General features: G+C 32.2%; 1 protein-coding gene, 1 long non-coding RNA gene and 1 other non-coding gene across 3 annotated transcripts; 2 read left to right on the forward strand and 1 right to left on the reverse strand.

The window, feature by feature from the left end:
* Window positions 1-390: 390 nt before the first annotated feature.
* Window positions 391-3,650, forward strand: LOC146934751 (uncharacterized). The gene is made up of 2 exons (XR_015007864.1): window positions 391-1,120; window positions 2,090-3,650. It is a non-coding gene; the product is annotated as an uncharacterized LOC146934751 (long non-coding RNA).
* A 1,483-nt stretch (window positions 3,651-5,133) lies between these two features.
* On the forward strand, window positions 5,134-22,167 carry LOC146934752 (protein PHYTOCHROME-DEPENDENT LATE-FLOWERING-like). The gene is made up of 9 exons (XM_085707941.1): window positions 5,134-5,328; window positions 15,430-15,502; window positions 15,586-15,650; window positions 15,741-15,812; window positions 17,921-18,001; window positions 18,101-18,223; window positions 18,318-18,416; window positions 18,498-19,600; window positions 20,119-22,167. The coding sequence occupies exons 1-9, from the start codon at window positions 5,134-5,136 to the stop codon at window positions 20,198-20,200; spliced, it is 1,893 nt and encodes a 630-aa protein (XP_085564067.1). The 3' UTR covers window positions 20,201-22,167.
* LOC146934753 (U2 spliceosomal RNA) lies at window positions 21,687-21,881 on the reverse strand. The gene has a single exon (XR_015009024.1). It is a non-coding gene; the product is annotated as a U2 spliceosomal RNA (small nuclear RNA).
* Window positions 22,168-27,649: the final 5,482 nt, after the last annotated feature.

Below are 27,649 nucleotides of genomic sequence, written 5' to 3' on the forward strand. Positions count from 1 at the left end.
CAAGTAAATTAAATCTGCAACGGGTGCGGTGCAAACATCGATTAGTCTTTTGCATTTAAAAGAAAAATTTATTTAATAGAAGCACTACATTAATTTTGATTTTGAAAATAATCATGAGTTTTTAAAATTTTATCATATCAACTTTCTCATATATCTACATGAAAAGTTGTTTTCGCATACATAAGAAAATAAAATCCACAATTGGTGTGACTCAACTATTTAGTAATTTTTTTATATATACATGAAAAGTTGTTTTCGCATACATAAGAAAATAAAATCCACAATTGGTGTGACTCAACTATTTAGTAATTTTTTTATATATATAAGAAAATAAAATCCACAATTGGTGTGACTCAACTATTTAGTAATTTTTTTATATATATCATCATACTTATATCTAATCTTTGTTAACATTGCTAAAGTCATTGCAAACCCTAAACCTACATTTTTAGGCGCCAATCATTCCTGGCCATTGGATGCTAATTTTTGAGTGCCATTCAACATCAACCGTTGATCAGATTGCTCATCCCCCAATTGCATTGGAAATAACAAACCTTTATTTCCATCAGTTTACTGTGCATTGTAAATGACAAACAATTAACGTTATCAGTTTCCAATACAGTGTTGCATATCCGACCATGGCTCTGACCTAACCCTCCTCTCTCTCCATCTCTCTACCATTCCCCATTTCCACCCCTTTCTCTCGCACCTATTCTCCCCATCGCCACCGTCCACCCCCACCACCCTGTAAAACGTGATTCTTCCACTTCTTCCTCTCGGGCTCTGCTTCTACATCTATATCCATATCCAAATTCGCCCAAATACGCCCATCCGTGTTCAGTAAAACGAAGAACACGGTTGAATGATTATTCAATACAAGTGCATCCAGGTAATTGTATTAACAAGATTGAATAAATTTTTGACGGTGTATCTCAATCCGACTTCGAAGCTTCTGTCATCGGTAAGACCATGGTCGCTTCTCACAAGAAGTTAAAGAACATGTAGCTTCACGTTCTCCTCCATTTCCTGTCAATTTGGTACTCACGAGCCAGTAGTTATGTTCTGCTGCCTTGGTTTAGTGTCCTGGTCAAATACAAGCTTCGGTTTGAACAAATAAAAGGTACGCAAATTTACTGATTGTTCATTTCCTTTATTTGTTTCCCCTTATTCTTCAGCATGTGTTTGATATGTAGTTTCTTAAAACTTTTGTTTGTTTTTTCTGATCTGTTTTTTTTTTTAAGATCCTATACCTAGAATTTCTCCTTACTTTGAGAAATCATTCTGGTTTGTCTTTTATAAAAACAAAATCCAATGTTGGTGGATTCTAATGTAATTAGGGTTTTGATCAAGTGCATTCTTTGGAACGGATTTGGTGGTGTCATGACAGGTTTATCATTAGTATTTTGTTTTCCCTAATGTAATTTTTATTTTCATGAAGAAAGCTTTGAAGTTTAGCCAGAAACTATGTTTTGTGTTAGTTTATGTTTTAATTTACATTATGGTTATTGCAGAAAGTTGGTTGTTATTGGATTTGCGCATTTATGTACTTCTGAATTTGGGTTGTTTTTCATCAATAATATGGTGAAATTGCGGCGTTGCCGCAATTTAGATCGCTGTTTATGTTCCTATTACTATGACCCTTTAGAGTTAATAGATTATGTTAGCAATATCATATGCATCAGAAAATGATTAATAACAACTGATAGATCAACGTTATTGTTGTTTGCACTTATCTTACAGTTTAAATTGCGACGTTTACGCTACTTAAATAGTAGTCTAATGCAATGCATCGTATGAGGATGATGGTGAACATCTCTATTCATAATGACTAACTTTGAAACATCAAGTCTGTTGGTGTTATCCTTGAGATATGGAATTAAATGAGTACCAGTTAATGCACATTGGCTAATGGTAAATGGTTTCACGTTGTGTGCTTTCCGATGCTATTATAACCGTTTGCATTGCCTTGGTTTCGACGTGTCTGTCCAGCTTACTGTCATATCATTAATTGAAATTTTTTGTTACCTAAGCAACATTAATCTGTATTAACGCAGTTATTCCTCAATTTATATACCCCTTTGATGCTCAGATTTCCAAAATTGTTCTATCTGCTCTCAGTGTGTTCCAATTCTCAGTCAATTCACATGAAAAACTGCTCTGATGGATTATGATGTTGCTGAGAATACTCGCAAGGCTTTGTGCAGTTTACCCGGTAAGTCTAAACTTAATGTACAACTCAATTTTTTTGAGTTGCATACTATGGCCTGCATACTGTCTATTCAAGTAGTCATTGAATTTTATCAGTTAGATTGCAGCTTAGGTTTGTCATTTAAATTGTTAGCAGAAATTTTCTTTATGATATTTATTTAGCACAGAATCAGTAGAAAGATTAAAAGGTTTTTTAGTTTCTTTGGTATTATTCGATGTGTATATTCAATGTCTTCTTCCACTGCAAGCACCATCGCAACGCAATCGCTTCAGCCATGGTAGGTGACATCTGACACTTCTCAAGCTTTGTAGCAGCAAACTTCACATTCCCTTCATTATCTCTGGCCACCATTCCACATCCCAAACTGCTATCCTTGAACACCCCTGCATCAACATTCAGTTTCAGCATGCCAACGAGTGGAGGACACCAATTTTTGACAGGTTGTGCAGCAGGGGCTGCTGCCCTTTCAATTTTGTTCGCACTGATAAATTCACCTGTGAATTCAGCAGCTGCCAAGGCTATCAGCATCAGATCAAATTGCTTTTTTTGAAAAACCACATGATTTCTACCCTGCCAAATTTTCCAAAGAGTGATGCCAAAAAATTGAGAAGTTAAATGGTCTTATTATAGCCGATGATTTGCACCTTATCAAATGTTGCAGGACATTGCTCTGTTATTGAGTATCTGGAAGTAAATTTAGTCTTTATTAGGATCACTATGTATGTAGTTTTAACTGTCATAACAGCAAGTTCAATACAAGTATGTTACAACGTTAAGTTGTCGTGCTTCTGTGCTTCCTAAAAAAAAGGAATTGCTATCATGGATAAGATATTTATTTTTTTATGTTATTTGCTAAAATGCATGTGTCCTTGGGGTTTCATTTTTACAGCTCTTTTATGTGATTTTATTTGTTGTATTTTCCTTTTTTTTAACCTTGAATACTCATAATGAAAAATCTTTTGTTGCTTATTATCCTTTACTCTGTAAAATGGTTACTTTAATGAGTTGATTAGTAGTTGTAAGATTCAAGGCAGAACAGTACTTGATTTAATTTTTTTTATCGATGTTTGAACATAGAGAAATCATTTAATCATATGTAAGAAAAACTGAAAGGCTTTTGCATACAAATTTGTAATTTTGGAAAACTCAGTTCTGATTTTTTATTTTTTTTTTACTTGGAAGAGGACCATACTAAATAGGTTTTACATGCTTCACATTATAATATGTTTATGCCCATTGTGAATGCCTTTGAAGAAACTCCTGAATGTTTGATCTTAAGTAAGCATGGTCACTACTCATTGGTCTTTGTGTTGTATAATCACTTTGTAGATTGTATTGAGCTTTTAAGTTAATTAATGTTGAGTTGTTAATTCTTTGTCGTTATATATTGAAGAATTGTATTGAGAGTATTTGGCATAAGAAAATAAATTTATTGTAAAAATCCGACTTGGTGTTTTGTGAAATTTGGGAAAAGATTTATTTTGTATTAAATTAAATGTATTAATAACAAGATTCATAAATTGATAAAAGAGTAATTGTTTACCTCTTATAAATTGAACCAAAAAAGAAGAACGAGAAAGATTATTCGTTAAAAAATATTAGAATGTTTTCTTATCTATGTAATTGATCTTATTGCAATATATTAGCTTCTCCATTATTTATGACCCGGGCGGTAGCACGGGTAAAAGTTCTAGTAAGAGAATAATAGTTTATAGAAACATTACATCAATACTCCTAATTTTCCTTTAATATCTATAAATATTATACAATATTTTTTTGAGGAAAAAAATATTATACAATAAATATTGTACAATATTAACAATCTAATTATTATTCATATAATTATCGCAATGTTACGTGACCCGTGCGAATGCACGGGTCTTTTACTAATTTTTTATATAAAATAAAAGTTACCGTGTTTTACTACTTAAGCAAAAATGTTAAGACATTTTGTTAGGTCATAACACTAAAATACTTAATTTTATTCTATTTTATATTTATGTTACTCTCATAGGCACATACCTAATTTCTAAATTATAATATTATAAGAAAACTTTATACCTTTCTTTCAAAAAAAAAGAAAACTTTATACCGCCAACCCAACACCTTTTAAAAATTTATTTAACAAGTCCCACTAATAATTATATCTTATCACAATTTTCATATACAATTAATCTTAAAATGTTGTATGATCTGGGGAGAAAGATTACTTGAGCTACTGGTCTTGACAAGATTTATTTGTCCTAAATAATTGAAGCTAAGTGTTTTTTTTTTTTTAAGGAATAATTGAAGCTAAGTTACTTCGTGGGAATGGTCATAGTATTTTCCATATGTAAAAGAAAACGGAAGATAACATTTTTATATTGAATTTCAAATAAAAACATTCTAGTTAAAAAAAAAAAATGAATGATGCAAATTTTATACAATAAATGTGACACGTTTTTTTTAAGGAAGAAAAAATAAATGTGACACGTATTATTTTAATAATTATGGAAAGACATTTATGGTAAATCCACGGCATTGATTTACTTGAAACATACCAACTAGAGCCAAAAGTAATCATAGACATATACTACATTACTGCTATCATGGCATGGTATGTGGACGTGCAAATAATGATTCTAATGTTTGTGCAATAAAAAAAGAAATTATGTATAAACAAGGGAAATGTTACAATGGTTAAGGAATTGAAAAAAGATTTTTTTTTTTGTTTTTGAAAATGATGCATTCTTTTTTTTTTTTTTGATACAATGAAAATTATGTATTCTATATATTAAAAGTTGAAAAATTGCTCATTTTAATGTAAATCATATATTTTCTTTCTACTTTTAGATTCTTAACCAATATTATGAGGACATTGGTTAACAAAATCGCTATTTTGCATTTTTCCCTGTCATTTGGGCTGCTTGATTACACCCTCTATCATGGTTGTCTCCTTTAAAGTGTCAAAAATTGGAACTAGGTTTCACCCTAAACCTAAAGTTAATCCCATGCCCCCTCCTCTTCAACCTTCCCATGTCTCTTTTAAAGTGTCAAAAGTTGGAACTAGGTTTTGCCCTAAACCTAAAGCAAATCCCATCCCCCTTCCTCTTCAACCTTCCCAAGATGACCAATCTCAGGTAAACCTAAAGCTAATCCCATCCCCCCTTCCTCTTTGCATTTTTTCTCTTTGTGAATTACTTCTTCTTATTTACGAAATTTTATCACCATTTTATATATACTTTTACTGTTGCATACTGTTTATAAGGTTGAACTTTGATCGATAAGGTTGAACTTTGATCAATTCTGTAACACTCCAGGTACGTGATTATCGAAGATGCTCTTCTGAAAAGGGAGCTGGAATTGTGTCCACGGAAAGTTCTCCTACCGTGAGTAAAGTATGCCTCAAGATGTCATTGGAAAATATTGTGAAGGACATCATCCCATCTCTTACTCATAAGTCTTGGACATATGGTGATATAATGGTGAGTATTATTCACCAATCATGAATGACCAATATGCATTTTTTTTTTTTTTAGGTATAGATCTTACTTAACTATGTTCTCATTGATATATAATAGGAAGTTGAATCAAAGATAGTGAAAGCACTTAATCCAAACCTTCATCTTGATCTTACTCCAAAGTTGAATCGACCGTGTCAAAGTCCACTTGCAACAAAGGTATAAACAAGTTAGTTGTACATATTTTACAAATAAATCTTTGTTTATATTGTATAGATTTTATAACTGAATATTCGTTTCGATTAGACATGATTCATAAAAAATAAATGAATATATTTTATAGCTGAATATTCGTTTCGATTAGATATATTTTATATATGAATATTTGGTTTTATTAAATTTATAATTCGTTTTTGGTGGCCTTTTCCATAGAAAAACTTGATTATTATTTTTTATTTAGTTATACATATTTTGCAAATTTTTCTTTGTTTCTATTAGATCTATTTTATTATTATAAATGAATACTCGTTTTTATTATATATGATTTATAAAAAATAAACGAATCTTTGTTATTTCTTTTATTGACATTTTTTTGTTACTATTGGATATATTTTATAAATGAATAATTGGTTTTATTAATTTTATAATTATGTATACAAACTCATGACAATTTTATATAGATATTAAAATTTGGTTTAAATACATTTTTATTTTGTTGCTTATAAATTGATGATGACTCATAATTAACAAGTTTGGTAGATCATTTAAAATAGTTAGAACATTCCATTGTTACTCTAAAACAATAGTTAGATTAGACCACTGATTTTTTTTTAAGGAAGACCACTAAATTTTCAAAAACTAAAAATAAAATAAAAAAAATCAGCAATGGCGTAGCAAAAACTATATTTATATACACCCAATAAAAAGCTAGCATTTGTTGCCCTTCATTAGATACATATTACATACAACTAATTGGCATAATTTTATTGTTATATTAAACATAGTAAGTCTAACAATAAGAATTTTTATACTACGAGAAGATACTTTATAATTTCATACTGAAATAACTTAATCCTCCTTATATACGATATATAGATATTTCAACAACTAAACAATATTACGATAATAATTTTTTTATGTTAAATTCAATTTATAATTATACTTATAACTTTAATATAAAATAATATTATTTTAAGTTATTTGATAAAAAAAATACATTAATTTTCTTTACTTAGCACGGTATCACTCCCAGTTAACTTTGATAGGATAATTTACAAAGAATAACAAATTGATTCCGAAAACACAAACAACCAGCAATATTGTACTAAAAATAGAAATAAAAAATAAGGAATAACACCACAATCAACTCTGTAAAATAATAAATGCAAATGATAGTATGATTATTTGGTAATTAAAGTGCTGAATGCATGAGTGATACGAATTTTTCTTAAAAAGAAAATGAATGATTCGTATTTTATAAGAAAGTATAAATGTGACACGTTATTATTTTATTAATTGTGGAAAGACATTTATTGTAAAACTACAACATTATTACTTTGAAACATACCAATTAGAGCCAAGAGAAATCATAGACATATACAATAGACTACTATCATGGCATGGTATGGGAAGCGTACGTACAAATAATGATTCTAGTGCCTGTACAAAAAAATAAATAGTGTAAATATAAATATAGCCGCTTCCTTAAAAAAAATTAGGGTTATATATCTTTTTGCTTCCTATAAATATGTGAACTTTTGGTTTTAATCCCTATAAAAAAATTCTTCAACTTTTAGTCCCTCAAAATTTTCTCATCTTCACTTTTGGTCCCTCCTTTAAAGTAAACTTGTATGTAGAATTCATATTTTTAAATAAATTTTTTCAGAAAAATTCATAATATTATAAGAATCTCTCCAAAAAAAGTTTAGAATTTTTTTAACAAAACATGAATTTAATATGAATTTTTATATTTTTTACGGTAAAAAATTCATATTTAATTTGTATTTTGTTAAAAAATTCTAATTTTTTTTTTGAATATTTTACACATTTCTGCACAATTTCATTAAAAAATACAAAAATTAATTAAAAATAAGGACCAAAAGTAGTGATTGAAAATTTTATAGGGACTAAAAGTTGAAGGAAAATTTTAGAGGGACTAAAACGAAAAGTTGGTATATTTATAGGGACCAAATACATATTTACCCCAAAAAAATATAGCCGCTATTTTGCACTTGTCACTATCATTTGGTCTATTTGGTTACACTCTATAACACATTACGGTTGTCTCTTTCAAAGTCTCAAAAATTGGAACTAGGTTTCGCCTATAACACATTACGGTTGTCTCTTTCAAAGTCTCAAAAATTGGAACTAGGTTTCGCCCTAAACCTAACGCTAAAGCCATCCCCCTTTCTCTTCAACCTTCTCATCTCACGATGACCAATATAAAAAGTTTTTGAATTTTAGGTCTTGCTATTATTTTTTTCTTTCTAAAGTTTGCAGTTTTGTTGTTATGTCTATTATATTATGGTGTTTTTGTTTGTGATAGTTTATTTATATTTGTGATTTTAGATGAAAATAATGCTATGAACATATAAAAATGAATTTTGTATGTTGTTATTTTTTACTTGGCACTCAAGTTAGGTTTAGGGTTTTAATTTTATTGCTGGTTTTAAATTTCATTCTTCTTTTTTTGTGCAGGCTGGTGAAAACATTGATGGGATGCCTAATTCATCTGAAAAACATTCATTAATAAAAGGTTAGTTATTAGAGAGTTTATTGGTTTTTTAATTGTGTTTAAATCATTGAGTGTTGTGTTCTGAAGGTTGTTTGGACTTGACTGGAAATGAAGCTTCTTTTACGTTGAACTTGTATCGGGATGGTTATTTCATCGGAAAACCTCGCAAGGTTTGTTCAAATGTAGTATTAATATTTCGCTATTGTGGAGTCTTTTATCTCAACTAGTTATTCTAAGTTATGTGAGTTATGATTTTTCAGCATGATGCTGCAAATCAGGTGTTACTGAATTCATTACTTCCTTATGATAGGTCATCTGAAACAATTTTCTCGGTAATTCTCGAAATTTTATAATCGTCTTTTTGTTATTTCAGTTTAAACTTCTATGTTCTAAAACCTTATATTTTAGACAACTATGATGTACAAGACCTTTTTTACGGAGTTGCGTTATGACCAAAACCTTACGTACAAGACCTTTTTTTGTAAAGTCGTGTTAAGACCAAAACCTAAGGGCTTGTTTGTTTCGGGAGAGGGGAGGTAAAAATTTCCTGAATCTACACTTTGTTGAACGAAAAAAAGTGTCTTGCAATCCTTCTTCTTAAATTCTTTGTAAGCATTCCTCTGCACCTCAGTAGCATTTGCACGCAACTCATCACAATCATAAGGAAGCTTATTCACATTAGTTGTGAAAAGTGATTACATCATGCCTTATATAAGAAGCTTATTCACATTGCTTGCTTAGTAAGCTATCTAAACAAACATAACAAATTTAGCTAGATTACCTAACTAACCTGTAACACACTTTTATACCCCAATGGGTATAATATATACCCCAACAGTTATATAGTCTAAACTTGAATTAAAACTAACATTTTCTACCTTCTTACATTGTGTACCTCATAGTTATGCTTTTGTCTAAATCACCATCTTATGTTTTCTTAATTTTTTATTTGTCTGCTGCATATGTTAAGTATTACATTTCATGTACTTACCTTCCTATTTCTGCATTATGTGTTTGGAGGCCATTGAGTCAGGTCACTTGCCTGCGGATATTCTGGATGATATACCAGTCAAGTATGTTGATGGAGCACTTATATGCGAGGTGATTATTATGAAGAGAGAAATAATGATTGTTATTATTGATAATAGTGGTTACAATCATATATATACATAGAGTGAAGGTGTATAGTAACTATGATGTAGTGGCTGTAGCTGATATGAACTAAATGCTAAGCTATACTAACTAACTTGCTCTGCAAGTTATCTCATTTACTTGTATCCTCTAATATCCCCCCACAAGATGGAGGTTGATATATCTCTATCAAACCCATCTTGGATAACAAAATACCAAAAGGTTGAGGTAGGAGAGGCTTGGTGAAGAAATCAACAAGTTGTGCTTGAGAAGAGACTGGTAGAAGCTTGAATGTGCCAGCATGAAGTTTTTCTCTCACTATATGACAGTCAATGTCCAAATGCTTTGTTCTTTCATGAAATACAGGATTGGAAGCTATGTGAATAGCTCTTTGATTGTCACAAAAAAGAACTGGAGGTTTAGGACATTGAATGTGCAAATCTCTAAGCAAGTAAAGAAGCCATTGAAGTTCACATGTGGCAGAAGCTAGAGCCCTATACTCTGCTTCAGAGGAAGATATGGAAATAGTTAACTGTTTCTTGGTTCTCCAAGAGATTAAGGAATTGCCAAGAAAGAAACATTGGCCACTGATAGATCTTTTAGTATCAAGACACCCTGCCCAATCAGCATCAGAAAAACCTTGCAATTGTAAAGGTGAACTTCTGGGAAAATGGAGACCCTTGCCAGGACTGCCCTTGAGATACTTAAGCACTCTCAGAGCAGCTTGGTGATGAATTTGAGTGGGTTTAGAGAGAAATTAACTCAGTTGATGAGTAATAAAGGTAATATCATGTCTTGTTGTAGTGAGGTAAAGTAACCTGCCAACCAATTTTTTATAAGATGATATGTCTTCATAAAGAGGTGAATGATCAGTATGAAGCTTGATGGAGGGATTAGAAGGTGTTGAAACAGGTTTAGAATCAATGAAGCCTAAATCAGATAGCAAGTCTAGGCAATATTTTCTCTGGCACAAAGATATACCATGCTGAGAATGAGCAACTTCAAGACCAAGGAAGTATTTGAACTGACCCAAATTCTTAATTTTGAAAGAAGCATGTAGAATGGATTTAATATGATCAAATTCAGGCAAAGAGTCACCAGCCAAGATGATGTCATCCACATAAACCAATAAAAGAGTAAAAGATGAAGCAGTTTGCTTGATGAACAAAGAGTGATCAGAAGTGGCTTGTATGAAGTGTTGTTGTATGAGAATGGAGGTTAACTTCTCATACCATTTTCTGCTTGCTTGTTTGAGACCATAAAGAGATTTCATCAACTTGCAAACTTGATTTGGTTTAGGGGATGAGACACATAGTGGAAGAGTCATATAAACATCTTCCTACAGATCACCATGAAGAAAGGCATTGTTCACATCAAGTTGGAGATGCCAATGTTTGATTGATGCTAAGGCAAGAACTAATCTGACAGTAGTCATTTTGGCTACAGGTGAATAGGTGTCAAAGAAATTAAGGCCTTCAATCTGATTGTACCCTTTGGCTACATGTCTAGCCTTATATCTTTCAATAGTGCCATCTGCATTATGTTTCACTTTATAAATCCATCTACAACCAATATGATTCACATGATCTGGCAAATCAACAATTTTCCATGTACCAGTTGACTCAAGAGCAGAAATCTCAGCTTGCATGGCTTGTCTCCAACATTCAAATTTGGTTGCCTCAGTATAGGTTTTTGGTTCAAGGTTGGAGCGTAAAGAGAAAACAAAAGAAGAATGGTTATTAGACAATTTATTATGAGAAATATAATCAGAAATAGGGTAAGCAGAAGTATGAAGATGATTACAGACATAATCTTGAAGGTAGGAGGGAGTAGTTATATTTCTGGATGAATGTCTAACAGGAATAGGTAAAGGAGGAGAAGAAGGTGGACTATGGGGTAAAGACACAAGGGGAGGGTCATCAATGATAGGAGGAGGGACAAGAATAATGTCAGTATTGGGAGAAGATGATGATGGAGATGAAACAGATGAAAAATACTCCCAGTTGGAAGTGATAGACTCTGAATTACTAGGATAGGGTAAAATATGTTCATGGAAAATGACATGTCTGGATACAAATATGTCTCTAGAGTGCATATCTAAAAGTTTGAATCCTTTGTATCCTGATTGGTAACCTAGAAAGACAGATTTTCTAGATCTGGATTGGAGTTTGGTTCTATGAGCCGGTAATGATGAAGCATAACACAAACAACCAAACACTTTAAAAGAGGAAATATCAGGAATCTTATTGTATAAAACCTGAAATGGGGATTGATATTGAAGAACAGGAGTGGTAATTCTATTTATGAGGAAGACATCATGAAGTATAGCATATGACCAGTATGAGGAAGGCAATTTTGATTGAAAAAGAAGTGCCCTGCCAACATTGAGAATATGTTGATGTTTTCTTTCTACCCTAGCATTTTGTTGGGGAGTTTCAACACAGGATTTTTGATGTATTATACCATGAGATGCATAAAAGGTAGAAAGCATAAACTCAGGACCATTGTCAGATCTAATATATTTGGGGGTGACATGAAATTGATTTTGAATCATAGTAATAAAATATTGAACATGATGAGCAACTTCAGCTTTGGATTTGAGTAAAATGACCCATAAAAACCTACTATGATCATCAACAATAATTAAGAAATACTTATGACCATGTATAGAAGAAACATATAAGGGGCCCCATATGTCAAGATGAAGAAGCTCAAAATTACAAGAAGCATGAGATAAACTAGTAGTAAAAGGTATATGCTTTTGTTTTGCAAAGTGACAAATGTCACAAGTGGCTTTATTATCATTGGTAATAGAAGAGTACAAAGATGACATTTTATTCATTCTTTGATGGGATAAGTGACCCAATCTAAAGTGCCATAAGGCTTGAACAGGAATGGAAATGCTTGAATTACAAGTAACAGAAGAAATTGAAGTACAAGGTACATTTATTTTGCTAGAAACTGAATCAAAAGAAGCTAAATTGGAAACATGAAACTTGTATAAGCCATCTTGTTGACTAGCCAAACCAATCATCTTCAATGATTTCATGTCCTGTATAAGACATTGATTATCAGAGAAATGAAACACACAAGATAAATTTTGACACACTTTAGCAACAGACATGAGATTTAACTTGAATGTAGGAGAATAAAGCACATTGGTTAAGTAAAATTGAGGACTAAAAACAACTGTGCCAACTTGATTAAGAACAACAGAAGAACCATTTGGTAAATTAACATGAACAGGTGGAATGGAATATATAGAAGTGAACAAAGACAAAGTAGTGCATATATGTTCATTTGCACTAGAATCAAGAATCCAAAAGGAACTAGAAATAGAAGAGCATGAATTAACATTGGATATACCTGCAGATGAAGAAGAAGCAGTATAACCAGAAGTAATATTGGGAGAAACACTTATGTGGTTGGTAGTGGGACCAGGAGAAGGGTTAGGAACTGAGGAAACCAAATTTGCCTATTGAAGCAGCAACACAAGTTGATCAATCTTATCCTGAGCCAAACCAATACTACCAGACACATTGCTTGCATCAGAAGATTCAGCTGAAGAAGCATTGCTTGTGAATTCATAGGAGCTTGTGAATTCATAGTGGCTTGTGAATTAGGTTTGTTAGGGAAACCATGCTTCAGGTAACAATATTCAATAATGTGATTATATCTGTTGCAGAAACTGCAATACCTGCCAGAAGGCTTGTTGGAAGAACCTCTACCACGACCTTGAGGTCTTCTAGCATCTGAAGCATTCAAAAATACAGAACCTTCTTCTAGAGAAGGAAGAGAATGAGTATATACATTGTTACTCTCTTCCTAAACTACCAAAGAAAACACCTTGTTCAGAGAAGGTAAAGGATCAAGCAAGAGAACTTGAGTTTTCACAACTGAAAACTGATCAGTGAGGCCGGTTAGAAACTGAATGATTTGATCTTCAATCCTGTATTCTTTGTTAACTCTCATAGCAGTGCATCTGCACTGAAGAGGACAAGTACAAGTTGGAATGGGACGATGAGAATGAAGTTCTTTCCATAAAGCATTCAATTCAGTGAAGTATTCCAAAACAGATTTGGAACCTTGCTTGAGATTGTTAATGAAGGAACGTAAATTTGCAATACGAATATGATCAACCTTTGAAAATCTTTCCTTAAGATCTTTCCAAACATTAAATGCAGTATCATGAAAAAAAACGGTTTGTGCAATCGAATCAGAAAGCGAAGCTATAAGCCAAGATTGCACAAGATGATTGCACCTTTCCCAAGCAGTTTTGTTGAGATCATCATCATCAGGAACAGGGAGAGATCCATTGATGAAAGGGAGTTTATTCTTCGCGCCAAGAGCACGTTGCATTGATCTACTCCACACAAGATAATTGGAACCATTGAATTTTGGAGAAATCACCACAGAGTGAGGACCTTCGCTAGGATGAACATAGAAATGAGATTCAGTATCTTGACTCGCTTGTTGAGAACGAACCATGGTGAATCAAACAAAGAAGAAAAAACAGAGGATTGAAGAATAACGAAGAAAACGATTCACACAAAAGGTGAAACAAGAAAAAGGTATCTCAACAAGAAATTGAGATAAAGAAGCAAGAATAATCGGTGAAACAAAGAAGAATCACGCGAAAGGAAGGTGAAAAAGCATAGAAAGAAGAAGCTTGAGTTTCACGCTTCCATGGCGGAAACGGTTAGAGAATGAAAAAGGATCGTAACAAACTTTTCTCTCATGAGAGTCTCGTGATACCATATTATGAAGAGAGAAATAATGATTGTTATTGATAATAGTGGTTACAATCATATATATACATAGAGTGAAGGTGTATAGTAACTATGAAGTAGTGGCTGTAGCTGATATGAACTAAATGCTAAGCTATACTAACTAACTTGCTCTGCAAGTTATCTCCTTTACTTGTATCCTCTAATAGTGATTCTTGTTTATTTTTTGCATGCTTTACTTTTAAAGGCAACATTTAAATTTCTATCTAAAAGGTTGAGCTTTGATCAATTCTGTAACACTCCAGGTGCATGATTATCGAAGATGCTCTTCAGAAAAGGGAGCTGACATTGTGTCCACGGAAAATTCTCATGTTGTGAGTAAAGTAAGCCTCAAGATGTCATTGAAAAATATTGTGAAGGACATCCCATCTCTTACTGATAAGTCTTGGAAATATGGTGATATAATTCACCAATCATGAATGACCGATACGTGCAATTTTTTTTTTTTGGTATAGATCTCACTTAACTATGTTCTCATTGATAATAGGAAGTTGAATCAAAGATAGGGAAAGCATTACATCCAAACCTTCATCTAGATCCTACTCCAAAGTTGGATCGACTGTGTCAAAGTCCACTTCCCACAAAGGTATAAACAAGTTAGTTGTACATATTTTACAAATGAATCTTTGTGACTTTTTTATTTTTATTTTTTATAAATGAATATTTGGTTTTATTGAATTTATAATTTGTTTATGGTGGCCTTTTCCATAGGAAATCTGATTATTATTTTTATTTAGTTATAAATGAATACTCTATATAACACATCATGGTTGTCTCTTTCAAAGTCTAAAAAATTGGAACTAGGTTTCGCTCTAAACCTAATGCTAAACCCATCCCCCTTTCTCTTCAACCTTTTCAGGATGACCAATCTAGGTTATCAAAGGTTTTTGAATTCTATGTCTTGCTATTTTTTTTTCTTTCTAAAGTTTGCAGTTTTGTTGTTATGTCTATTATATTATGGTGTTTTTGTTTGTGATCATTTTTTTATGTGTGATTTTAAATGAAAATAATGTTATGAACATATAAAAATGAATTTTGTATGTTGTTATTTTTTACTTGGCACTAAAGTTAGGTTTAGAGTTTTTATTGATGGTTTTAAATTTCATTCTTCTTTTGTTGTTGATTCAGATTGATGTTGTTGAGGCTGGTGAAAACATTGATGAGATGCCTAATTCATTTGAAAAACTTTCATTAATAAAAGGTTAGTCATTAGAGTTTATTGGTTTTTTAATTTGTGTTTAAATCATTGAGTGTTGTGTTGTGATGGTTGTTTTGACTTGACAGGAAATGAAGTTTCTTTTACGCTGAACCTGTATCCGGATGGTTATTTCATCGGAAAACCCCGCAAGGTTTGTTGAAATGTAGTATTAATATTTCGCTATTGTGAAGTCTTTTAGCTCAACTAGTTATTTTGAGCTGTGTGATTTATGATTTTTCAGTATGATGCTACAAATCAGGTGTTACCGAAGTCATTACTTCCTTATGATAGGTCATCTAAAACCATTTTCTCGGTAATTCTCTTGAAATTTTATAATTGTCTTTTTGTTATTTCAGTTTAAACTTTTATTTTCTAAAAGGCTTAATTAATGATTTGGTCCCTTAAGTTATTTGTTGGTTACATTTTGGTCCCATAAGTTATTGACGTTACAATTTGGTCCCTTAAGTTACTTTTTGGTTTCGTTTTGGTCCCTTAACTATTAAAAGTTTCGTTTTGGTCCCTTAACTTATTTTTTGGTTTCGTTTTGGTCCCTTAACTCTTCCTCCGTCAACCACTTTGGTCCTTTACGTTAGAATGAATGTATTAGAGTTAAGGGACCAAAACGAAACCAAAAAATCAGTTAAGAGACCAAAACGAAACAAAAAAATAAGTTAAGGGACCAAAACGAAACCAAAAAATAAGTTAAGGGACCAAAACGAAACTTTTAATAGTTAAGGTACCAAAACGAAAACAAAAAGTAACTTAAGGGGCCAAATTGTAACGTTAATAACTTATGGGACCAAAATGTAACCAACAAATAACTTAAGGGACCAAAAGAGTAATTAAGCCTTTCTAAAACCTTATAATTTAGTCGATTTTATGTACAAGGCTTTTTTGCGGAGTGGTATTACCTTTTTTAGGAGTTGTGTTTAGACCAAAACCTAAGGGCTTGTTTGGTTCGGGAGAGGGGAGGAGGGGAGGTAATATTTTTAAAAATATGTGTTTGATTCAATTTTTAAGAGGGGGAGAGGAAAAGAGAGATTAATTAATACATTTTTTTTTTTTGCACAAGTAATTAATTAATACAATTTTAATTTCATTGATATAATTGTTTTTTTTTATACGAATTGTTTTCTTCTTTTTTATTGTTGCGTGTTCTTTTCTTCTTTCCTTTTTTTATGAGAATTCTTTTCTTGTTTTTTTACTAACATTACTTGCTTTTATATACTTTAACAACCAGGGTTGTTTATTTATTTATTTGTTTTTTTAACAATATTTTTTGATTTAATTAATTCTTAATGACTCCTATAATTCATAATCTGAGTCGGGTGCTTATTATGCCTAAGGGCCTGTTTGTTTCCAGGGAAAGGGGGTGGATAGATAGTAGATAGAATGGAAAGTTTATGGAAATGTGATATTTCCATGGTTTGGTTGCTATGTCAGTGAGGAAAGAAACATTGCTTTTGGTGGACCCCACATGCAGAAAGCTTTCCGCCCAAAACAGCAAGGAAACATGGAATATACATCAAAATTAATAAAATGACAAATAAATCCTTGGTTGGAGCATTTTTTTAATACTTTTTTTTAATGATTACGTATTGTTTTTTATCAAATTAGTTTTGCTTCTCTCATATAGTAAATCATGGTTTCAGACATTAATAATTTATATTGATTCTCATATATATATATATATATATACTAACATATTGATTTTTATTTGTTAATATGTAAATATGAACATATTATATTAAATAAATAACAAATACATAACTCATTTTATCATAAGGATATTTATGTCATTTACTAAATATTCATCTTTCTTTCCTCTCATTTTCTTTTCACTTTCACTAATACCAAACAACTAAAAAATCATCACACTTTCCACTCACTTTCTACTCACTTTCATTCCTTCATCAATCTTTCCTCATACAATCTATCCTTCCACTTTCTTCCCTCATCCAAACAAAGCCTAAGAGATGAGCTATTTGTTTCTACCTTCTTACATTGTGTACCTCATAGCTATGTTTTTGTCTAAATCACCATCTTATGTTTTCTTAATTTTTTATTTGTCTGCTGCATATGTTAAGTACTCCCTCCGTCCCAGTTTAACTGAGCCAGTAAACCATTTCACACAGGTTAAGAAAAATGTATAAATGAAAGAGAGAAAACAATGTTTTTGAGTGTCTTTGTCAAGTATTGGTGCATTCTTCTTTAACATAAATGTAAAGTAGAATATATTGAATTGGGAGTTGTGAAAGTATCATTAATTAGAGTTATAATTGGAAAAAAGTAATTAATGTTGTATTAAAAAGTGAAATGGGTCAAGATTCCTGAGACAATATTTTTTTATAAATGACTCAGTTATTATGGGACAGAGCGAGTATTACATTTCATGTACTTACCTTCCTATTTCTGTTGGAGGCCATTGAGTCAGGTCACTTGCCTGCAGATATTCTGGATGATATACCAGTCAAGTATGTTGACGGAGCACTTGTATGCGAGGTGATTCTTGTTTATTTTTTGCATGCTTTACTTTTAAAGGCTACATTTAAATTTCTATCTGTAAGGTTGAGCTTTGATCAATTCTGTAACACACTTCAGGTTCGTGATTATCGAAGATGCTCTCCTGCTGTGAGTAAAGCAAGCCTCAAGATGTCATTGGAAAATATTGTGAAGGACATCCCATCTCTTACTGATAAGTCTTGGAAATATGGTGGTATAATGGTGAGTATAATTCACCAATCATGAATGACCAATACGCATAATTTTTATTTTTTTAGGTATAGATCTTACTTAACTATGTTCTCATTGATAATAGGAAGTTGAATCAAAGATAGTGAAATCATTACATCCAAACCTTCATCTTGATCCTACTCCGAAGTTGGACTTACTGTGTCAAAGTCCACTTCCAACAAAGGTATAAACAAGTTAGATTCTCCCCTAATAAAATTATTATGTGTGATGTATGCATCCTAATGACGTTGAACTTGTGTTTCAGCTCAATTTGCAGATGAAGCGAGCAAGGAATACCACTTCTATTAATAAAATTCATGGGGTAAAAGTCAGTATAGATAGAGTGCCAGAGAATTCAAAAAGCAGGTTGGGTGATTCAAGAATCACTACATCAAATGCTATTGTGAAACAGACTCTTGAAAATCCAGCAATGCAGAATCTTAATCCAAGCATTGCCATGAGATCAAAGAATATCGTACTAGATTCTTCCATCCAAGGCATTTCTATGATCTCCCATCAATCAAAATATCCAATGGCTGTCGAAACTCCAAGAAGCTTGCTGGAGCACCGATTAATTGCTGGTATAAATTCACCTGGGGCTTCAGCTGTACAAGATGTCATGTATTCATATGGGGATAATCCGAACCTGAGTGCCACTCTTCATGTAAAAAGAGAGAATCCAGATAGAGAATCATCATCTTTATCGAATATTGCAAAAAGAATGAGGTCTGCTTCCACAGGTGTTGATGCAATGCAGCAAATAGACTCGCATGTTAACGCTCTTCAAGGATCGAATATGAATTGGCAGGATACATTATTACAGCAACAGGCAATGGCCAGAAGTATTCAGAATACTGGGAGTGGCATTCAGATGTTTCCCCAGCAGGTTTTTGAAGGGGGGTTAAATCAAGAGACCGGGACCAAGGTAGAAAAATTTGAAATGGAAAGAATAGACGGTGCAGGGATAAACCGCATTAAAAGTGAGGTGGAAATGTATCCAAGAAATTTAGACCCACAACAATTGCGGATTCAACAAAGAATGCTACAACAAGCATTGATGAGACCTAATTTCCCACAGACAACCTGGAATTGTCTGGGCCAGCAAATCATGAAAGAAGCAAAAAAGGAGGATCATCTTCAGCACGTAGAGAGTCCTTGGTTATCTCATGGGACACTACCTCATTGTTCTGATGGTTCAGTTGGACCAAGTTTTAGACCGTCTTCACTGAAAATCGCACCTGGAGCATTACAAAAACAGAAGGCAGCAATGACTTCTCATACCGATGCTGTTGGAACTCCATCTTTGACATCAAGTGCTAATGATTCTACACAAAGGCAACAACAGGCACACATAGATGCAAAATTTAGATCTAAATCCTTTTCCAAGACCCCGGCAATGTGTGTAGTTCAAAAGTTTCCCCAACAGGTTTTGGAAGGGGGGTTAAATCAAGAGACTGGGTCCATTCGATTTGCTTCTGGTCAGCAAGGCATGAGGTTAGTTGCCAAGGCACAACAATTTGAAATGGAAAGAATAGATGGTGCAAGGAGCAATTTAGACCAACAACAAGTACGGCTTCAGCAAAGAATGGCACGACATGCATCCATGAGACCCAATTTCCCACAGACAACCTCGAATAATAGTCCTCAGTTATCTAGTGGGATATTACCTCACTCGCTATTATCTTCAAAATCTGGTGAATTTTCTAAGGGTTCAGTTGGACCGTCTTCAATGAAAAATGCATCTGGAGTATTACAAAAAGAGAAGGCTGCAACTTGTTCAAAAAGAAAGAAAAAAGAGAAGACTGCAATGGCTTCACATATTGCTGCTGTTGGAACTCCATCTACAAAGGCAACAACAGGCAGCACACCTAGCTGCAAAATGGATAATCTAATTCCCTTCCCAAGACCCCAACAATAAGTGGAGTTGCTTCTCCTGATAGTGTCCCATTCATTGCTAATAGTCCTTAATATATTTCTCATGAATTGGATCCCAACAATTTAGTGCTAGCTTTTTCTTTCCGTATCAATTATTATTAAATAGTGCATGAATGAATATTGAGAAGCTTCTTTCATCTGCTCAGACATTCTGCATTGTAGCAGGAACACTACAACTCTTATTTTCTAAATTTTTTAATGTTGTTCGTATTGTGCCAAAAAAGCATAAACAGTTGGATTGATCAGTTTCAAGCAGGAATTTGAATTTGTTGAACCATCAAGCTTATCTTTTTAATTTACCCATCTACAATATTTTTTGACTTAAGCCTGATTGATCAGATAATTATGCATAGCAATTTTTTGACTACTTAATATGGTATGCTTCATGAATTATTTTCAAACATGAAATTAGGAAGACATGAAAGTAGAAGACAGCATACTTAAAATCTCTTCAATTGCAATTACAAGTGTTATGACTAGACTGAACCCAACAAATACCTGCAATCTTAATGAAAGTTAATCTTAAATCTGAAAAATATACCATTTCCTGTGAGAGGAGTCTTCCAAATCATTGTATTTTAAATTCAATTGGCATAAAAACATCCTTCTTATTCAGGTTTATGTTTTCAAATTAGCATAATAAATTTATATGACAACTGTATCAGGACAACTATACAAATACTTATTGTCATGCCTCGTTGTGTCATCATCAGGCCTAATTTTTTTTTTTTTGAAATCGTGAGGCTCTTAGGGTCTAGCTCAACTGACAATGCCGATATTGCTAGATTCACATGAGATATGCTAGTATCTCGCCATTTTTCTCCATAAATCTCCAAATATCTTCAACATTCTTGACTTGAGGATGAGAGGAAACGCACTGCAACGGAACGAATCGAGTTGCAATAAGGGAATCTGACTCAGTCCCCACCTTGTATAATTACTAGATAAGATAACAATGCCCCTGAGAATAGCCTTAAATTTTGCTTCCAACACTAATGAAGCTCCAATGAAATTAGTATAACCAAAGGGTTTGCTATTATGTAACTGTGATGTGAGACTAATTGAGCTTGACAAGAATGGATCACATGACCCCAAAGAAACCCTATATATAGGTCTTGTTTCCTTTCAACACCAACACAGACATTTCACTATCCGAATTCTATGCTGCATTTTTTAAAGCAAAGGTCTATAAATTATAGTGTAAAAGCTGGGGTTGTAATTTCACTGTGGCGTAACAAAAAATAAATAAATGAAATTCTTATAACATTGATTAATTTGTTTTATATCATCTCCATGTTTGTTTATATTACTTGTACATATTAATATCAATATGTTAATTGGTTAGAAAATAATGATTTGAATTAATAAGCATTACCCTTAAAGCATTTGACTACCTTTTTATTTTACTGATTCATGCACGTTAGATAACTCAATTGAAAATAAGAACGCGGGCGCACCAATAGCAAGGCATTTTAAAAACTAAAAAAAAAACAAAAAAAAAAACATTGAACTAGGATTGGTGGGGTGCGCCAGCCCATGCAATAGTGCAACGCATAAGCGACACTCGAGAAACCCAATAGCAAGCTATTGTAATGACTTCTCCCCCTCAAAAAAGTAATTTAATATCATGTAACCCATTGGGCTACATATCAGATATTAAACTGATAAGAACAGATACTACACTTGATCTTAGCCAAAAGGCCGAGAAAGGTATGAATTGTATGCGGTACTCGCTTCTGCTTTTATATCACACATTCACTCACTTGTTCTGTTGTCTACACGATGTGGGACTATTATGCAGCATATTATAATCGTAAATTCACTTATTAATAAATAAATAACTTGTGACTTTTCATTCTTATACACCACAAATTTCTTCTTTATTCCAAACAATTAATTATCATCAGAATAAATACACACATTGGTGGCCATTACGATCGAATTGATGATATTCCTAAGCAAAATATGATCTGATTCTTGTCTTGTCTCTATTTTGTTAATGGGCTCTTCATCTTTGTTGATTCGCTCGTTTTGAGTGCCACTGTTGTGTGCCTGTTAAATCTGTAATGTACAATGATGACTACAGTTCTTGTGATGTAGATAAAAATGTCAAAATCTGCCCTTAAGTACGTTCTAGTTGATTTTATTTACTTGGATCTTATGAAATTCTCCATCCATCATGTTTAGTATTTACTTCAATCTTAATGAAAACGTACAGATCATACACCATCATTGTATTTTAATTTCATTTGGCATATACACAATTTTTTTGTTCAGATTTAAGTTCTGAAATTAGCATAAATTTAGATGACACCTCTCACAGGTTAAGGGCATTGCTTCTTTCTTTGTTGCATAAAAACGGTAAACTACACAAATACTTGTATTGTTATGCCCCATCTGTGTCACCAAGCCTAATTTATTTTGAACTACCGAGTTTTCCTGTAGGGAGTAGTGTACTTTACACTAATTTATTTTTTAAACTTTATCAATATTGTGCTTACCATTATGAGCTAAGAAAATATATATGCAGGCCTTGCCTTAATTTGTTGCAGGTTTAGCAATTTATTTCTTGTGTTCTGTTGGTGGCTGACCCCTCCTGAAAGATCAAAATTCTGCTAAAAGGTCCAAATAAAAATGGCTGATCCCTCCTTAATTAATTTATCTGAATTGTTGCATTTACTTTTTAGTTTATGAACTAATGGAATGGACTAATCATATATATAGGATAATTTATAGTCCTAATCATAAATAAAGGAACATAAGGAATGGAAGGAACATCAATCCCTCCTTAATATAATCAGGGTCGAAATAATGCATAGTCTGAGAGTATTATAGTACAATATAGACATGGAAATTTGAGGTTTCAAAGTAAAAGTGAAAACTATGTGCTGGAATTACCGAGATTTTTGTATGTACTCATCATACATACACTCTGCCTATTAAGCTTAATCAACATTTGTCACTTTGATGAAATTATTGTATAGACACAGTAAAAATGTATTCAACTTTTTTAAAATAATGGTCACAACAATGACAATCCTTGATACTATAGAGAATCAAGGTCAAATGCAATCCATGAGACGTCAATTATAGTCACTGAGATATTGAAAACTCCCATGTCAAGGTATAGATCGTAGTCACATAACTTTGTTTAAAGCCCTAAATTATCATCAGATTCATAATGCAAGCACGGTTATAGATTCCTTTGATGCCATTAAGAAGTCAGAGCTGAGGAGTGACCCATCTATGTCATATTGATTGTGTTCTATGCAAATTTTCATTCGTTAACGTAATTTTCAGCTATAAAGCTTGCTCATGACTGTGACTTATGAAGTACAAATAGTTCGCAACGACATGTTGTAGATCAATCTGACAACCATCATGTGTGATCAAATACAATGCTCTTGAATGATAACATAAATTTACGACTCACTGATTTTGACGTTTTCGACCTATTTTCATTAATTTACTCGAACCACGTTCACATGCTAATGGCGTTAGCTTGCCTTGTTCATCTGGATTACTGTTATAGATAACAACATAAGAAAAACTTAATTGAAATATATGATCTTATATTAAATTCATTTTCATGTAGATAATATTCAAAGACCTATCCTTCAAAAAAAAAAAAAATATATTCAAAGACCTAAAGTTTCATGTAGATAAAATTTATCTCGAACCACGTTTACTTGCTAATGGAAACGATAGATTTATCTTAGAACTTGAAAAAGAGAAGAGAATCACTGACTGATTTCTCTTTTTCTCAATTCTGAAGTGTAAGTAAGTAACAAGTTACAAATACCTTGTTCTATCTGTTTTCTGTCTAGCAAAGTGACAAGTTCCTAACATAAACTATTTTTAACTATAATTAGAATCGTTTGACATCTTGGCCTAACAAAATTTCATGTACATTTTCTATAATAATTCGAATCGTTTTACATCTTTGCAAACCACGGGTATTGCATCTAGTTTTTTTAGTTTAAAAAATAAATTACTAGATTAAATTATTGACTTGTTTTTCATGTCAAAAACAAATTATTAAATGGGTGGGGAAATACTTGTGTGACATTAATGTCACGGTGACATTAAATCTGGACCACACATTGGGTGACATTAGATGTGTTGTGTGGCCCAGATGCAATGGCACGGTGACATTAATGTCACCAAAGTGCCGCCCGTTTTTATAATAGGAACGGTTTTCATCATTACTTCCCATTAATTCTATTCAATTTTTTTAATAAATCCCATAAAAAATATTTTTAAACTGTTTTCCATGAGAGAGCACGATTGTACTTTTTGTTTCATTTTTATAGAATAATTTATATTAATTAATTTCTTATTAATAAAAATTAATTTAGATTTATATATACATAAAATGTAGAGATGAAGTTGAGTTAAAAAATACTAAATTCAGAAAATATATATCTTTTTAATATAATTTCATTTCTCCACCAAATAAAAAACACCAAGTACAATAAATTTCGGTGAATTTTATTTCTTAAAAGATATTCAAATTTTATTTAAAAGACAAACTTTAAACTAAATTGTAGGGCTTTACCCAAAAAGGAAGCCCTTCCAGAAGATTATTGATCTCCATCCAGCACGTTTTGCTCGCACTGTAACACCCCGTTTTCCCAACGTAAAAATTTCATAACAATTATCAGAGTTTTTCATCACAAAACGGAATGTCACATTTCTTAAAAATCATAAATAGAATAAATTAATATTTATCCTTCAAAATTCAATCAACAATTAATTAATACTTTGCAGCGGAATTATTCATCATCTAAAATAGTCTTTGGCACGCAGGCCTCATCATAAAAGTCTCATAAATCTTAGTTCAATAATAATTCTTAAACTTCAAAAGCAATACGTAAAGGATAGAAAATAGTATTAAAATCCCCATCCCTTTACGTATCAGAGCACCTAAGGACACAGTGAGAGATAGTCACCCACGACCGCAACTAATCTTGATTACCTGCAAGTTACCCATACGAAGAGCAACATTTTCAAGCAGAAGGGGTGAGATTTCTCAAACAATAATATTAAGCTCATAAATCATAAATTACATTTAACAATATAAACATCTTATAATTTAACAATTATAATCAAATACATAGACATCATCATTTCATCTTAGCAATATATCATCATATAGCAATCACAATCATCGTCACATATCATCATACTAAAAGGCATCACAAAGTAATTCGTTAAAACATCACAACTTGACTTGACAATGCATCTAGACTCGACTATGCAACTCTTAACGTCTTAAACCATCTTGAATCATCATGAAAATGCAAATGCATGTGGTACCAATCTAGGGCATAAGCCCTCGTCGCTTATGAGCATAAATACACTCCTAGGGCATAAGCCCTCGTCGCTATTGAGCAAAAGCTCCTAGGGCATGAGCCCTCGTCTCTGGTTGAGCAAAAGCTCCATCGTCGTAGTTGAGCAAAAGCTCCATCGTCGTGGTTGAGCAAAAGCTCCAGGGCATGAGCCCTCATCTTTAAATGAGTATGCATGGACTCAACATCTTACGTCTTAGAAACTTAATGAACATTTATGACATCTTAACATCTTGACAACATGACATCTTAACAAATTGATGACTTCATAACGACTCGACGAATTAACAAACTCTTTGACTTAGACCGACATTTACATCTTAAATAAGATCAACAACAACATATGCAACACTTATAAAGTCACATCATATCAGCATCATAACTTAATAGTATCAAATGATAAACATCAACATCTTAAACATCGCATCAACATAAGCATCATAAATAACACATATTTAAATCACACATCTTCCAAATAGCACTTCATTATATAACACATCTTAAATTACACATCTTTAAATCACACATCTTCAAATAACACATCTTTATATAAGACCTTTCTTTGAATCACACATAGTCAAATAATTCATCAATTACACTTTGTTAAATAAAGCACACAAAGAACAGTTCTAGATCCTCTATTAATATTATAGTATTAAAGTAACAACAACCTTGACACTTCCTTTTAATATAATAAAACGTATACTCTAAGCTTTACTACTCAAGAGATCAAATGAACCAAATACACTCATTATTTATTTTTTTCTTAATTAAGCTTGTAAAAGCCATGGACTTGTTCTACACCTTTCATAAATATTTACATGTCCCACACAATTCATATAAATATATTTTACAAGAACCATATAGGCCATGACACTACTTATATTAGTATAAGCACTTAACACAAGAACAGTACCTATATAAACTAAACATATAGATATGTAAAAGCATATAGTATAGGAACCTTGCAAATAGACTGTACCGACAACAAGTATAATAAAATAAATTTAAGGGTAGTACTTGATAAATTTTATTTGACACCTTGAGAAAATTATTCTTGGTCATCGTCAACTATTTCATTCCACCACTCTATAATTCCTCATATAATTATCTTATACTTCTTTAACTAATCTATGATTTTAGACTCGTCATGTAATCACACTATTTACTCTATTAAGGGCTTCTCGTATTAACCTCAAGTAACTTGATATTTTCCCACGCCGTTATTACTATCTCTAACCTTATCGTTTTTCTTTAACTCATACCTTCAAATATCACATCTTTATATGACTCGACAATTACACATTTAAATAACTCACAAGTAGATAACACATTATCAAATATCTCATCATTTACCTGTTAAATAAATAATAATAAACCCTTCATCATTATTATAATTCTGAAAAGCAATTACTTGACAAATCATTCATACTAGTTATTAGCTTTCTCTCTCATGGACAGTTCAATCAAAACTTTTGTAGCAAACCTTATCATATGTCTGAGCCAAAAGGGTTAAACATGCATACACATAGAGTTTTTCATTCTTAAATAACATATATTATTAATATCTCTAGGTCAAAAGTATCCAAAACAAAAGGTATCTAACTGATAATATATATACTATGATTCACTATCGACAATCTGCAAGTAAAAAGATTGGATTTTTAATTGAAATCTATTATCTAACTGACTTGGATTTAAAACAAAATTGAAGCTTTTGAGATGGTCAGTACTTGATCCCTTAAAACCGATAACATATGACCAGAATATAATACTATCTCTCATAATCAATTGACCACTAAAAGCTAATATATATTTGTCAATTGAATCGTACTAAAAATCAAAAAGAACAGCAACATGAATATCACTTGAATGATGTTCGCATATTGATAAATTAAATTGACAAAATCATTCAATCAGGAAACACACGAAAGTAATGAATCCAGAGACAACAATTCACCCAAAGATCACGGCAACAATTTAGAGCACGGATTTAACATGAATTCATAAAAAGATAAGAAAAATAAAACCCTTCACTACCCACATGAGTACACAACCCTTATGATGAATAGAGACTCCTCCATACAAACTCATCCTAAAGCATGTTAGATGCAATCTAATAATTCACAGA

The sequence above is a fragment of the Medicago sativa genome, chromosome 4, assembly GCF_051527215.1.
Source record: "Medicago sativa cultivar Bolivia chromosome 4, Bolivia_mono, whole genome shotgun sequence".
NCBI lineage: Eukaryota > Viridiplantae > Streptophyta > Magnoliopsida > Fabales > Fabaceae > Medicago > Medicago sativa.

Excerpts from the sequence above, each read along its gene's own strand:
- LOC146934752 (XM_085707941.1), top strand. The coding sequence starts at position 5,134 with ATGGTTGTCTCCTTTAAAGTGTCAAAAATTGGAACTAGGTTTCACCCT. Across the intron at positions 18,417-18,497 it reads AAAGTCCACTTCCAACAAAG|CTCAATTTGCAGATGAAGCG; the intron begins GTATAAACAAGT and ends CTTGTGTTTCAG. Across the intron at positions 19,601-20,118 it reads CACATAGATGCAAAATTTAG|ATCTAATTCCCTTCCCAAGA; the intron begins ATCTAAATCCTT and ends GCAAAATGGATA.